The 15,293-nt window shown below is 42.9% G+C and overlaps 1 protein-coding gene across 8 annotated transcripts in view; it reads left to right on the plus strand.

Annotated features, from left to right (window-relative positions):
- Window positions 1-15,293, plus strand: part of SYNE2 (spectrin repeat containing nuclear envelope protein 2) — a 237,632-nt gene that overhangs the window by 110,906 nt on the left and 111,433 nt on the right. For all 8 annotated transcript variants that reach the window (XM_045015450.1, XM_045015451.1, XM_045015453.1 and 5 more), the window contains 4 exons: window positions 743-925; window positions 6,843-6,968; window positions 13,440-13,637; window positions 14,056-14,130. In XM_045015450.1, the coding sequence (XP_044871385.1) occupies window positions 743-925; window positions 6,843-6,968; window positions 13,440-13,637; window positions 14,056-14,130 (582 nt within the window). The remainder of the gene's footprint in view (window positions 1-742; window positions 926-6,842; window positions 6,969-13,439; window positions 13,638-14,055; window positions 14,131-15,293) is intronic.

The following is a 15,293-nucleotide window of genomic DNA, read 5'->3' on the forward strand; positions in this document are numbered from 1 at the left end:
CTTCCTTCTGGCTTCCCTGGCCGCCTTATAAGGCCCTGCAGCTCTGTTTGAGGCATGGCCCCATCTGCAGCCACTCCTCCAATCAGCCCAGCCTAAAGCCCCTTCCCAGGGCTGTTTTAAAGCCCCAAAAGGGCAGGAGCGGGTAGCCACCCCACTACACACCCATTTTCACCACCATTTTAGTGAAACCTGCTGAAAGCAAGTCTAGTGGTTGGATAACTAATGTTTCAGTGAGCTCCATCAATTTCTGATAAAGTCTGTGTGACTCTGTAATAAGGTAATAAACAGGTCCAGCAACCTTTACACAGAGTCATGCAGATTTCACCTGAAATTGATGGAGGTCATCGAAATGTTAAAATTACCAACCACTCAGTAAAACTATAGTACATTAGACACGACTTTCTGTCTGCACTTATTCATCAGGTAGAATATTCTGTTCTAATTGCATATGTGTTTTCAGTAACATGCAGCATTTCCACCATATGCCTCAGGTCCACAAGACGGACAGAAATAGTCCCAATGGCCCCTGTCCTGCAAGTGTCATGACACACTCCTCTTGGTTTGTACAGTCTCATCATATATTTTTTTAAAACATTCTGAGGTAAAAATTCTCTGAAGGTAAACTGAGAGAAGGTACAAAATCAGTCCTGCAGAATTTACATAAGAGAACTTTTTAACAGCGTGACAAAAGTGATCATTGTTTCTTCTTCATAGCATATTCTGGTTATACTTACATTTTTAGGTTATACTTGGCCACATCAGTCCCTTGCAGAAGACCCTTGCTGAGATACAGGGCTACGAAGAAGGTCTTAGGTTACGAGGAATGAGAATGCAACCTCTCTCAGTCTTCAAAAGAACAGCCCAACTTCTGAAAGAACTGAAAATGTTAGAAAAAATTACCAAGGAACAAAATGAGCTACTGGAGGTAAAGTACTTGCATTGACATCAGATTCATTTGTTCTGAAATTTCATACAAAATTCCTTAAATTGGTGGGAATATTTTTGGTGACGAGACATGATTGTCAAGGCAAGACCATAATACACTTGCCAGGTCTCTTATCTCTGTTTTTGCTGGGTAATTTAATACAAGGACAAAGCATGCTGTAACTGTCGTGAAGTTTATTTAACTTTTGGAATTCAGCTAAAAGTAGTGCCAGTTTTCCAGATAGCTAATGCCTTGTGGTATTACTTAAATACCTATGCTCCCACAACCCAAGTCAAAGCAAGCTGCGGGTGCTCAGCACCGCTGAAATTCAGATCCTACATCTTTATACAGAACACAGAAATATTTTTGTTACATATAGCTAGCATTTAATAGTAATTTAATTACATTATCATTATTAAAATGTGAATAGTGCAAAGTCTGTTGCTGAAGGAGTTATTTCTAAAGGATGTAATCTCTTCTTATCACTAAAGCATAATGGGCCAGTTTCCCCCACTGTAACTTGTACTGCTTATAATTTTGAAGCTGAACATCTCCTGACCTGACCTCATATTAGGCACTGCAATTGGACTTCTAATAGAGGTTAGCTATCCTGAGAAGCAGTGACTCTAAAAAAGATTTGGGGGTCCTGATGGATAATCAGTTGAATGTGAGCTCCCAGTGCAATGCTGTTGCCAAAAGGGCTAATGCAGTCCTTGAATGCATAAATGGGAATCTCGAGTAGGAGCAGAGAGGTTATTTTACCTCTGTCTTTGGCACTGGTGTGACCACTTCTGGAATAGTTTGTCTAGTTCGGGTGCCCATGATTCAAGAAGGATGTTCAAAAATTGGAGTGTTCAGAGGAGAGCCATAAAAATGATTAAAGGATTAGACAATATGTCAAGGAGCTCAATCTATTTAGTTTAACACAGGGAAGATTACTAGGTACTTGATTACAGTCTAGAAGAACCCACTGGGGGAACAAATATTTTATAATGGGCTCTTCAGTCTAGCAGACAAAAATATAATATGATCTAATGTCTGGAAGTTGAAGTTAGAAAAATTCAGACTGAAAATAAGGTGTAAATTTTTAACAGTGAGAGAAATTAACCATTGGAACAATTTACCAAGGATTGTGGTAGATTATCCATCACTGACCATTTTAAAATCAAGATTGGATGTTTTTCTAAAAGATGTGCTCTAGGAATTATTTTTGGGGAAGTTCAATGACTTGTGTTATATAGAATGTCAGATGAGAGCAGTGGCTTTGCATCTTTCCAGACTACTGTACACCTTTCCAGAGTCTGATTTGTCTTACATACCCCCAAGTTTCACCTCACATAAAAACAACTTGCTTACAAAATCGGACAAAAAAAAATAGAAAAGTGTCACAGCACACTATTACTGAAAAATTGCTTACTTTCTCATTTTTACTATACAATTATAAAATCAATTGGAATATTAATATTGTATTTACATTTCAGTGTATAGTACAGGGGTAGGCAACCTATGGCACGGGTGCCGAAGGCGGCACGCGAGCTGATTTTCAGTGGTACTCACACTGCCCGGGTCCTGGCCACCAGTTCAAGGGGCTCTGCATTTTAATTTAATTTTAAATGAAGCTCCTTAAACATTTTAAAAACCTTATTTACTTTACATGCAACAATAGTTTAGTTATATATTATAGACTTATAGAAAGAGACCTTCTAAAAACGTTACAATGTATTACTGGCACACGAAACCTTACATTAGAGTGAATAAATGAAGACTCAGCACACCACTTCTGAAAGGTTGCTGACCCCTGGTATAGTATATAGAGCAGTACAAACAAGTCATTGTCCGCATGAAATTTTAGTTTCTACTGACTTCGCTATTGCTTTTTATGTAGCCTGTTGTAAAACTAGGCAAATATCTAGATGAGTTGATGTTCCCCCTGGAAGATCTCTGCGTACCTCCACAGATACACATACCCCTGGTTGAGAACCACTGGACTAGATGATCACAATGGTCCGTTCTGGCCTTGGAATCTTTGAATATTTCTGGTTGAGCAGGAGAGTGGAGGCTCAGGACTAAACAGTCCAAGATGGATCTATGCATTTCTCAGCATGATGTCATCAAACAAAAGTTTTTTTTCTTCTTAAACACACCTTTTAACTGTTCTCTATTAACGGGAGTGCGTTAGCACCTCAAGGGCTGTTGTTCCACTGCTGGGCTGTTTGGCATTCATACCTGCTACTGTTAGCATATGAAGGTAGATATCATCCTAGATGTGTGCTTATATGCCCAATATTTAGAGGAGCTGGTATGGAATATGCTAAAAGGTATGCACATTCTTATAGTTGGGGGAAGGCTGGGGCTCCAGGGGCTGCAGCAGTATACTTCAGTGTTCAGTGTTGAAGCATCATCTTGTGGTGAAGATGTACCTAGGTGTCACAAATTTGGGGTCCTGTTCATTTTTTACCCCAGATTTCCTGTGTGAGCCTCTGATGTCCTACATTTGTAAAATGGAGGTGGTGGCAGGCCTGCGAAGTAGATGTATATTATGAAGTTAAGTTTGCAAAGCACATTGAGATCCTCAGATACAAGATGCTATTCAAATGCAAAGTATTATTATTACATGGTTCCCATTGGTTCAGATGGGCCCTTAGGTATAAGTTTTCGTGCTTTGAAATATATTTTACTTATTGGAAGCAATATAATGTTTATGCTCGGCATTTCCATAGAATCATAGAAGATTAGGGTTGGAAGAGACCTCAGGAGGTCACCTAGTCCAACCCCCTGCTCAGCAGGACCAACCCCAACAAAATCATCCGAGCCAGGGCTTTGTCAAGCCAGGCCTTAAAAACCTCTAAGGGTGGACATTCCACCACCTCCCTAGATAACCCATTCCAGTGCTTCACCATCCTCCGAGTGAAATAGTTTTTCCTAATATCCAACCTAGACCTCCCCCACTGCAACTTGAGATCATTTCTTCTTGTTCTGTCATCTGTCACCACTTAGCTAGCCTAGCTCCATCCTCTTTGGAACCCTCCTTTAGGTAGTTGAAGGCTGCTATCAAATTCCCCCTCACTCTTCTCTTCCGCAGACTAAATAAGCCCAGTTACCTCAGCCTCTCCTCATAAGTCATGTGCCCCAGCCCCCTAATCATTTTTATTGCCCTCCACTGGACTTTCTCCAATTTGTCCACATCCTTTCTGTATTGGGGGCCCCAAAGTGGATGCAATACTCCAGATGTGGCCCCACCAGTGCCAAATAGAGGGGAATAATCACTTCCCTCAATCTGCTGGCAATGCTCCTCCTACTAATGCAGCCCAATATGCAGTTAGCCTTCTTGGCAACAAGGGCACACTGTTGACTCATATCCAGCTACTTTGCCTTTATCTCCTACAAATCTAACTCAATCTTTAAATGAGATTTTTTTCATTAGAAAACAGTTTGGAAAAATTGCATTTCTTGGCAACTTGGGTGTCATACTGTGCAGCAAAGACTCTCCAGTCCTGTTGTGTAGGTTGAAAGCAAGTGTAGTCCAATACAAGTCTATTGTCTGGCAAAGATATTACAAAGGAAGAAGTGTATTAAAGCATGAACATTTTATTATTAACTGTGCATCAGAAATGTAGTAAGTGCTCTGTTATAAAGGCAACCAGAATGGAAATAATGTGCTCTTATTTTTTAAAAAAACTCTTGGGTATTTATTTTGAATACTTAACTGTGTAGGGGCATATGAATGTTTATGTATATATTACTCTCAGTTTACATACATCACATGATATTGTAATAGAACAATCCTAATAATTTTATCATGATTAAATTCCAGCATAACAAAGCATAGTGAAATATAACAGAAACAAAAAGGAATTAGGTGCTGTTGGTTTGTAAATTCCTTGTGGTTAGGTCATCAATCAACTTACACCAAGGATTAATTTGACCCTTTGTCTTTGTATTTTGGCCCATGGAGTGCCATGCATACCTACAGTGCTATATAAATAACACTCAGGTTAGAGAGTATAAAGAGGACAGCGGGGTGTCCTGACTTTCCATATAAGAAGGACACTGTTTTCATATTTTAAGATTAGGACTGTCAAGCGATTAAAACAATTAATCACGATTTTAAAAATTAATCGTGATTAATCACGCGATTAATCGCATTGTTAAACAATAATAGAATACCATTTATTTAAATATTTTTGGATATTTTCTACATTTTCAAATATATTGATTTAAATTACAACACAATACAAAGTGTACAGTGCTCACTTTATACCGGTACAAATATTTGCACTGTAAAAAAACAAAAAAATAGTATATTTCAATTCACCTAATACAAGTACTGTAGTACAATCTCTTTATAATGAACATTGAACTTACAAATGTAGAATTATGTACAAAAAAAAAACTGCATTCAAAAGTAAAACAATGTAAAACTTCAGAACCTACAAGTCTACTCAGTCCTACTTCAGCCAATCGCTCAGACAAACAAGTTTGGTTAGAATTTGCAGGAGATAATGCTGCCCACATCTTGTTTACAATGTCACCTGAAAGTGAGAACAGGCTTTCGCATGGCACTGTTGTAGCCGGCATTGCAAGATATTTACGTGCCAGATGCGCTGAAGATTCATATGTCCTTTCATGCTTCAGCCGCCATTCCAGAAGACATGGATCCATGCTGATGATGGGTTCTGCTCGTTAACGATCCAAAGCAGAGCAGACCAATCCATGTTCATTTTCATCATCTGAGTCAGATGCCACCAGCAGAAGGTTGATTTTCTTTTTTGGTGGTTTGGATTCTGTAGTTTCTGCATCGGAGGGTTGCTCTTTTAAGACATATGAAAGCATGCTCCACACGTCATCTCTCTCAGATTTTGGAAGGCACTTCAGATTCTTAAACCTTGGGTCGAGTGCTGTATCTCCTTAGAAATCTCATGTTGATACCTTCTTTGTGTTTTGTCAAATCTGCTGTGAAAGTGTTCTTAAAATAAACATGTGCTGGCTCATCATTTGAGACTGCTATTACAAGAAATATATGGCAGAATGTGGGTAAAACAGAACAGGAGACATGCAATTCTGCCCCCAGGAGTTCAGTCACAAATTTAATTAACACATTATTTTTTTAACAAGCATCATCAACATGGAAGCATGTCCTCTGGAATGGCGGCCGAAGCATGAAGGGGCATATGAATGTTTAGCAAACTGTCAAATATTGCAGATAGTAGTGCTGTTGTAGCTAAGTTGGTCCCAAGATATTAGAGAGACAAGGTGGGTGAGTTAATATATTTTATTGGAACAACTTTTGTTGGTGAGAGCTTACATAGAGCTCACCCACCTTGTCTCTCAAATATTATAGATAGAATTTACCCTTTGACCTGCACCTCTCACCTTTGCTGCACAGCATGATTTATTTTTGCTAGTTGCAAGGCTTAGCCTGCAACAATGAACTAAACTATGCCAAATAAAAGTAGGAAGGTTTTCTCATAAGGTATCATGAAACCAACAAAAAGGCAAAATCATCCAGTTTCTCTTTAATTTCTTCTTTTTACACAACTGTACTGGTGAATATGATTAAATATGTCCGACTTCACGTTTTACAGCCAAAGGGAGCTGAATGCATAGATTTATTTTGTAATAAATAGTTATCGCCAAAGCTACTTACTCTGCTGCCAGTCACAGCTATGATACAGTATTTTTATTTCATTTTAGTTTATTTTTGTTTATGAGAAAAATAATAAAGAACTTGAAGACAACAGAATTCAGGAACACTGAATAAAATCAGCTCACAAATTCTTAATTTAAACCTAGGTACAGATATAGGAACATGGTTGTTTGACTTTCCAGTGGTTTGAATTAATTGCAATAATGATTAGTTTGTTTCTATATTCTACTAATCAATTGAAAATGACTAATGAAAATTATCCTTTTACAGTCATTCATACAAGAGACAGATGAATGCGAACAAGAAATTGAAAAGTTGAAGCAGTTCTTAAAGAACCAGCTGGGTGAACTGTCGTATGAAAAAACATTGTTTCCTCAGACTGCTTCCTGTCCAGAGGCGAGTTTCATTATTTTCATTTTTTCTTTGACCTGTAGTGTATACCTCTGTGACCAGGACTTGCTTCTAGTTCTACTCCTGTATGCTAATGTGGGGTAAACAGCAACACTTTTTTTTCCCCCTCCCAATCATTTCCCGGTGTGTGAAGGCTAAAATAAGTAGGCAGATAGATTTCAACGCAGTATACACGACTATTCATGCATAAGATGACATGTACCAACTAGTGTTACACTGTTGTACCTTTAGTTTGTCAGTTAGGTATATATTTTAAGATATATTTATCAGATCTCATGAGCTAGGCATTATCAAACACGGTCAGTATGTGGATGGCAGACCTCCGAAGGACATGCAGAGGGCTGGAGGGAGTGGTGTTGGTGAGTCAGTAGGCAGCACTTGTCTTGAGTTTGTGGTGCTCCAATACCCCAACATGGTATTAGGAAGCAGTGTGTGCTGATGTAGGCTCTGTTTTGTAGATGAGACATATAAGCAAAGTCCAGATCACTTGTGCTTATTGACGATGCAGTGGCACTTTCTGCAAGTATAGGGGTGTTCGCCCCAGTGTCATGATATCACAGGATTGGTCTCCACAGTGCCCCTTTGGGATATGACTGGTTCCTGGACTCACCCAACCTCTGGTCCAGCGTTAACATGGCACCAGCTTTGGGAGACTCAGCCTCAAACTCAGTCATGAGGGAGTCCACCCCTTCCTAGGCTATCAAAGAGCCAAAGGGAAAAGAAGCACAAATTAACTAATACAAGCCCTGAACTGGCCTCCTTTCCTCCAGGAATCCTCTGAGAGGCTGTATTCCTGTTCAGCCCTGACAGGCGAGTCGCTGGTAATAGTCCCAAAGTAACTGTTCTGCATCAGGCCCACCTTCCCCTCAGGGGGGCTCCAATAGGCAGCAGTGATTCAAGCAGTTCCTGCTCTCAGCAGAGCTTTCTCTAGGAGCTGAGGACCGAAAATCTGTTCCTTCCAGGTCTTCCACCGGCTGATCCCGGCTTCTTCCTCTCCTTCAAGCGTGAATCTCCTTGCAGTTGTGGCAGGACAGGCCTGACTGGGTGCAAAGCAGTTCAGTAACCATTACCTGGCCTGCGTGGGGTTTGTACACCCCATCACACGTGGCTGTATTCCATGTTGGTTAATTATATTTTACTTGAGTAAATTCTCTTTGCTCGTGCAGTTAGAGTCTCTAGTTTCCACTTCCTATCCTAAACTGTTGTTCTGTGGCTTCATTAGCTGTTACACACCCCAGCGGTGGCGGCTTTTTGTAGTGGATGAAGTGATTATATAGTGGGCAAATTTTATTTTATTTTATTTTATTTTATTTTTTAAAGCATGAAGGCAACATTAAGGTGTCAAATACAAACCTGCAAAACTTAGGAAATGACTGAGTCATACAAGTATAATAATTATTTATAAAGTGCCTCTGAAGTACTTGGCCTGCTGCATATAGTCATGATAACATTAAGACGTCTACATTGTACCTGTATAGACCCCTACCAAATTCACGGCCCATTTTGGTCAATTTCCAGTCATAGGATTTAAAAAATAATAAATTTCATTATTTCACCTATTTAAATCTGAACTTTCACACAGTTGTAATTGTAGGGATCTTGACCCAAAAAGGAGTTGTCGAAGGGTTGCAAGGTTATTGTATGGGTGGGTTGGGGTACAGCTGCTCTTACTTCTGCACTGTCTTCAGAGCTGAGCAGCTGGAGAGCGGTGACTGCTGTGAAACCTGGTCTCCCACCGTAAAATCTGGTCTTGTGTGTGCTTTTACCCTATACTATACAGATTTCACGGGGGAGGCCAGCGTTTCTCAAATTGGAGTCCTGACCCAAAAGGGAGTTGAAAGGGGGGTGTCACAAGGTTATTTTAGGAGGGTCATGGAATTGCCATCTTTACTTCTGCACTGCTGCCTGCAGAGCTGGGCCCTCAGTCAGCAGCTGCCACTCTCCAGCTACCCAGCTCTGAAGGCAGCAGCGCAGCAGTAAGAGTAGCATGGCCTGGTATTGCCATCCTTACTTCTGCGCTCTGCTGGCGGGGTGCTGCCTTCAGAGCTGGACAACCAGCCAACAGCTGCTGCTCTCCAGCTGCCCAGCTCTGAAGTCAGCACAGAAGTAAGGGTGTCAATTCCATGACCCTCCTAAAATAACCTTGTGACCCCCCCCCCTTTCAACTCCCTTTTGGGTCAGGACTCCAATTTGAGAAACGCTGGCCTCCCCCGTGAAATCTGTATAGTATAGGGTAAAAGCACACACAAGACCAGATTTTACGGTGGGAGACCAGGTTTCACAGTCAGTGATGCATTTTTTATGGCCGTGAATTTGGTAGGGCCCTATACATGTATAATACATAGGATTGCTCGTTAAACTTTTAAATGTATAGCTAGAGATATGTTCAATAGATTGAACATATGGTGAGTTAATGTTAATCCTGATAGTGAGTCATTTCCTGTCTCCTGTGTGAGTTAAATTAAGAACCTAAGTGTTGCCTCTTAATATAGATATTTGCATTTAATGTTCTTGTTCTTTTTTTAAAAGAAAAAAAATCACCTGCTTAGTGGTGATAGTATTTCATTGGCTGAAGTAGCCTTTGACTTTCATACCTCACTGAAGGCTTTGGAGTGGGGAAGTGGTGAATTTACATCTCACTAGAGTGATTGCAGTAGAGGAGGAGTGAGCACACCACTTTGATGGTACTCTTGCTTGTCTCAAGACAATTTCCCAGCTATAGATATTAGCAGAGAAGTTGCATGCGGGCTTACGCTGCAAAGTCCACCTTTGCAATGGAAAAAGATAGCGATGTCGTTCTTTTAACTACAACTTAGAACAGGGGTGGGCAAACTTTTTGGGCCGAGGGCCACATCTGGGTGGGGAAATTGTATGCAGGGCCGGGGCGGGGGTTGGGGTGCAGGAGGGAGTATGGGGGTGGGAGGGGGTGTGGTGTGCAGGAAGGGGCTCAGGGCAAGGGATTGGGGCACAGGAGGGGTGCAGGGCATATGAGGGAGCTCGGAAGGGGGTTGGCATGCAGGAGGGGTGCTGAGTGCGAGAGGGGGCTCAGGCCAGGGGGTAGGGGTGCAGGAGGGGTGGGAGGTGCAGGCAGAGGGCGTAGGACAGGGAGTTGGGGGGCGGGGTGCAGGAGGGGTTCGGGCTCCGGCCCGTGCCACTTACCTAAAGCGGCTCTGGGGTGGCAGCGGTGCGCACTCCCTGCATGCCTGCCCTGGCCCCACGCTGCGCCGTTCCGGAAAGTGCTGTGGCCCCTGGGGGAAGAGGGGGTGGAGGGCTCCGCATGCGCTGCCCTTGCCGCGCCTCCAGGTACCTCCCCCAAAGCTCCCATTGGCCATGGTTCCCCGTTCCCAACCAATGGGAGCTGCGGGAGGCAGTGCCTGGCGGCAAGAGCAACACATGGACCCCTCTGCCCCCCCGCCCTTGGGGGGCTGCAGAGAAGTGGTGCCGGCCACTTCTGAGACCGGTGTGGGGCCTGCAGCACCACGGGGGGCAATCCCACAGGCCGGATCCAAAGCCCTGAGGGGTTTGCCCACCCCTGACTTAGATAGTGCAGCACATTGCCAAATACAGGCAGTATTTCATGCTGATGACTTTCTCCTGACCCGATGGGGAGGCAGTTATTGGAGGGTTTTGCTGCATGTGTTTCAGTGTGTCAGGAAAGGTGTATTTATGTCAGCAGCACTCTATCCCGCTCCGACAGAGCCAAAGAAAATTCTGCCTGCCCCTTAGTCATGTCCCCTACATAAGGGTGGGCTGTAATCCTATCAGATGCCTACTGAGGCCTTCTATGCAAAGGCCTTGCCTATGTTCAGAAAATCTGTAAATGTCCAGTGCAGCTCCACTGGTCCTTTTAACAGCAGAAACTGTAGTGGAGACAGGGCCCATGATGTGTCATCTAACCTGGGTTAGTTATTTGTTTTGCTTTATTGATGCTCGGGGTGAGCAGCCTCTAGAAACAAGACTGATGCTGAATTTCAGGCCATCACATCAAGGCCAGCTGTTGGGGTTGCACTGCTATCTGCAGGCCTTGAACTGGGTGTGCAGCTTCTTTTCCCTGGCAGAACTCTGCGAACACTAGCTCTTTGTAGCGTGCAGTGAAGAGGAGAGAGCACCAAGGACATCCCTGCTCCTGTCTCTTGCACTTCTTTGGCTGGCTTAGACACCTGAGGGATAGGGATGGGGCAGCAGATAGCGAGAGTATTGAGTGGAAGCTGGGGAATTATGGGAATGTCCAGTGTGAAGCAAGAGTCAATGGGACAACCAGTCCCACTGTTAACACCACATGTGGGAGATGCAGGGCAGCTCTACTAAACAGACATGAAAGATAAAAATCCCTTCCTAGGTGTCACGCTGTCTGGAGTGTCTCATGACCAAGAGTGCTAACCTCAGCGCAGGCTGTCAGAAGCAGGGTAGACACCCCAAACTGGTGTTACATTTTACAGTTAGATTTCACCAACCCAGTAACAAATGTGAACTCCTAGAGCACTGTAATAGTCTTACCATGGAGTCACAGAGAATCCCCCTGCGTTCTCCAGTCTATCTTGCCACCCAGGCAAGCTGGACTTAGTGATAATTGGTCACCTATACCAAAGATCACAAAATATTCAGGTTACTTCCAGTCCCAAGGGACCAGTAAATACCTCAGCTCAGTTTGTATCTCAGCTCTCATACCAAACACAACGCTTGTAGCCAGTCCTGTAATAAACTAACTAAAGGTTTATTAACTAGGAAAAACAAACAAGAGAGAGTTATTTACAGGTTAAAGCAATCAAACATACACACACAAATGAGTTACCATCTGTGGTTCCTAAAGATGACAGAAATGTAGTAATCTGTCATATCAAAATGTCTTTCAGGGTGGACCCAGGGGTAACCCCTGGGGATCTCTGCCTTAGTTTAGTATGTCTGGCCCCATGAGAGTTCAGACAACAAAGAGATGGACAATTTTCTGTTTTATCTTTTACATTTAGCCTTCCAGTCCATGAGACAAGCTCCCTTGCACATAGCATTTCTAAGATCTGATAGGGCCTTTGTACTGTGATGTTCCTTAATGGCTCATTGAATCTTGATAGGCTTCCTGAATGGGCAGAGGGGACAATTCCTGTGCGTGGGTTCACAAGTTCAGAGAAAACATTTTCAAAGTTATAAAGCAATACTTATGTACTTCCTTAAAACATGGACTACAGACATTACAAGTGAGATTAATGAGTGCAACAATTTACAAGCGCTTCATAGAGTCTAAACATTAATACATTCTTATAAGACTAATACCTATTTTGAACAAAACTAACAAACAGGTGAGCTGGTTTGGTTTCCAGCTGTCAGTTTGTTGGTGCTCAGCTGATGCCTACAGATGTGGCAAGAACTGGCACCTAGTCTGCCAGCGTCACACAAGGGTCTGTTTTTCCCTGTTTTTCGGTGTTTTTAATAAAGATGATGCAGTCCTGAGCTACCCACCAGTTGATTTCTCCCTCATAAATACTTCTGTCTCCCTCTCCTCTCATTTCTGATAGAAAAAGCCTCTTTTATAGTTACTTTGTAGAGAAGTTGGTGGGAAGTACAGTCAAACCTCGCAATAAAGTGCCCCGCCATAACGCGAAATCGCATATAAGTTGGCTCCCCTTTAAAGCCTAATACCAGTGGTCCCCAACGCCATGGAGCCTGCCGGGACATTGATGTGCCCCCACCTAGTGCCCAGCAGGGGAGAGAAGCCGGGGCCCAGCGCCTGCCGGGGACAGAGAGTACTGGCGCCCGCAGCCCTGGAGTTCTCTGTCCCCGGCAGGCGCAGGGCTGCGGCTCCTCTTGAAGCCGGAGAGAAGCCGCGGCCCTGCGCCTGCCAGGGACAAAGGGCACCGGCACCCGCAGCCTCGGAGTTCTCTGTCCCCGGCAGGCGTGGGGCCACGGCTTCTCTCCCCTGCTGGGCACTAGGCACTAGGCGGCGCACATCAATGCACCGCGTTGTGGACCGCTGACTGAAACTGACCGGCTTGAAATCCCGCTACACCGCGACCCCGTATTTATTGTGATGGAATTTTTTGGACCCCAAACATCGCGTTATAGCGGGGTTTCACTGTACCATCAACTGACCTGACTAGCTGAGAAATGCAACCCAGCTGCATTCCCTCTATCCTGGGGAGGAGGAGCTCCAGGATTTCCGCTCCCATGGCCCTGCCAGTGAGAATCCAGATCAGTGTTAATTACCAAGCCTTCACGTTCCCTATAAGACAACAGCTGGCTCTGTATACAGCTGGTAGGCTGTGTGTTTTGTTCTGAGCCCACTGCCTCTGAGTTAGTGCTTACCTAAACATCTCCTGCTGTGACGATGGGGGAATTGCCCCAGTGCAAAAAAGAAGGCCGAAGGACTGGGATCCCCTCTCACAGTAAGATGTCATTATTATTTATTGTATCATCACTTTGTCAACAACGAAAGTGTAAGTTGCAAGCCTTGTTGCTCCTCAGGGGGAAATGGAAGACATAAAAGAGCAGATCATCAAACTGTGCCAGAAAAAAGAAGACATCCTTAGGGGTATGAAGAGTTCAATGCTGGAACTTCACCAGCACTTACAGCAAGAACAACCTGAATCAGAGGATGAACTTTCTGTGCCTCTGTCACCCGAGGAAACTGGCTCGGTTGGGAAAGATGCCTCCGAACGACAGGTAGGTAGAACACCATGCTATCCCTTTGAATGGCCCCAACAAGAAATGGTTACATGCATGATATGGGGGCCCTTTTGGGTTATTTTTCAACATGTGGAAAAACAATGTGAGATTGCAGGAAATAAACAAATGCAAAATGCTGGATCTGTAATTTACACTGTATGGAATTGTTTAAAGATTTTCAGTACTTTGTTTACATGAAACAGGATGATAGTTATCTCAATTGTAGAGATGACTTTAAAAGCTGAAAAATAAAGGACTTGATTTTCGAGGTTGCTTCGAACCTGCAGCTTTTGGTTATTTCAAATGGAGCTGCAGGTGCTTAGCATTTCTCAAAATTGGGTGCAAAAGGCAGAAGAAAAGAGGCAATTTGTGGACCTAAGAGTAACTGGACTCTATCTCTGTATGTGCATTGTAGTTGAAAAAGAAAGGATCATTGTCTCTCCTACCATCTTTAGTTGAAGAAACAGAAGACAGTTCATTCCACAGTGAAGTAAGTATAATGGAGACCTTGGTGGAAATAAGATTTATTATGGAATAAATCAGGGGTCGGCAACCTTTCAGAAGTGGTGTGCCAAGTCTTCATTTATTCACTCTAATTTAAGGTTTTGCATGCCAGTAATACATTTTAATGTTTTTAGAAGGTCTCTTTCTATAAGTCTATAATATATAATTAAACTATTGTTGTATGTAAAGTAAACAAGGTTTTTTAAATATTTAAAAAGCTTCATTTAAAATTAAATTAAAATGCAGAGCCCCCTGGACCAGTGGCCAGGACCCAGGCAGTGTGAGTGCCACTGAAAATCAGCTTGCATGCCGCAGGTTGCCTACCCCTGGAATAAATTATGAAAAATGTATGTGTAAATGTAAACATTTGTAGAATAAATTGCAGCATCCCTAGTAGGGGATAATTTAAAATTAATTTAAAATCTGACAGACAGAAATAAAATATCAGTACATATATTAGAGTCAGATCCTATCACCCTTACTTTGCGTAGTACTTCATTCTGTGACTGTGTCGTTGATTGGACCGCTTACAGAGTGGGACTACTCAGTGGGAGTGCAGGTGGTCCTAATGCAGCAGCATCAGTGCCTGTGGCCTTTTACAAAACACAGCGTAGGGCATCCCCTTCCCTACGGAGCTTAGAATCTAAGAGAAATAAAATAAACATAGACAAGATACAAGGCATAGGATTAAATAAAGAAGGGTGTAGCAAGATTATTGGTGGTGAAAATAAGGTGGAAAGGCTTCCTGGGAGAAATGGGCAGTAAAGGGGGATTTTTAGGAGAGAGAGGGCACTTAATGGGCATGAACTGGGGAACTCTTTCAAACATAGAGGGCAACACAGAAGTAGGTGTAGAGGAGAAGGCAGTAAAGAGAGGTTTAAGGCTGGGTATGGAATGAGCGGGGGAGTAGGAGGAAATGAGAGCAGAGATGCAGACAGGGATTGGGTTACGGAGGGCAGTGATACTCATACCTCAGTGATTGAGGAGCCAAATTAGAGATCAGCATTACCCAAAAGAGCCACAGTACTGTGAATGCATTGCTTCATTTACTATAGTATTATAGACTCACAGTCAAACAGTATGACAGGAAATATTTATAAAAATACAAAATACAATTCTCACAGCAAAATGACTGACCAAGTATTATTA

Source organism: Mauremys mutica, chromosome 4, assembly GCF_020497125.1.
Source record: "Mauremys mutica isolate MM-2020 ecotype Southern chromosome 4, ASM2049712v1, whole genome shotgun sequence".
NCBI classification, from domain to species: domain Eukaryota; kingdom Metazoa; phylum Chordata; order Testudines; family Geoemydidae; genus Mauremys; species Mauremys mutica.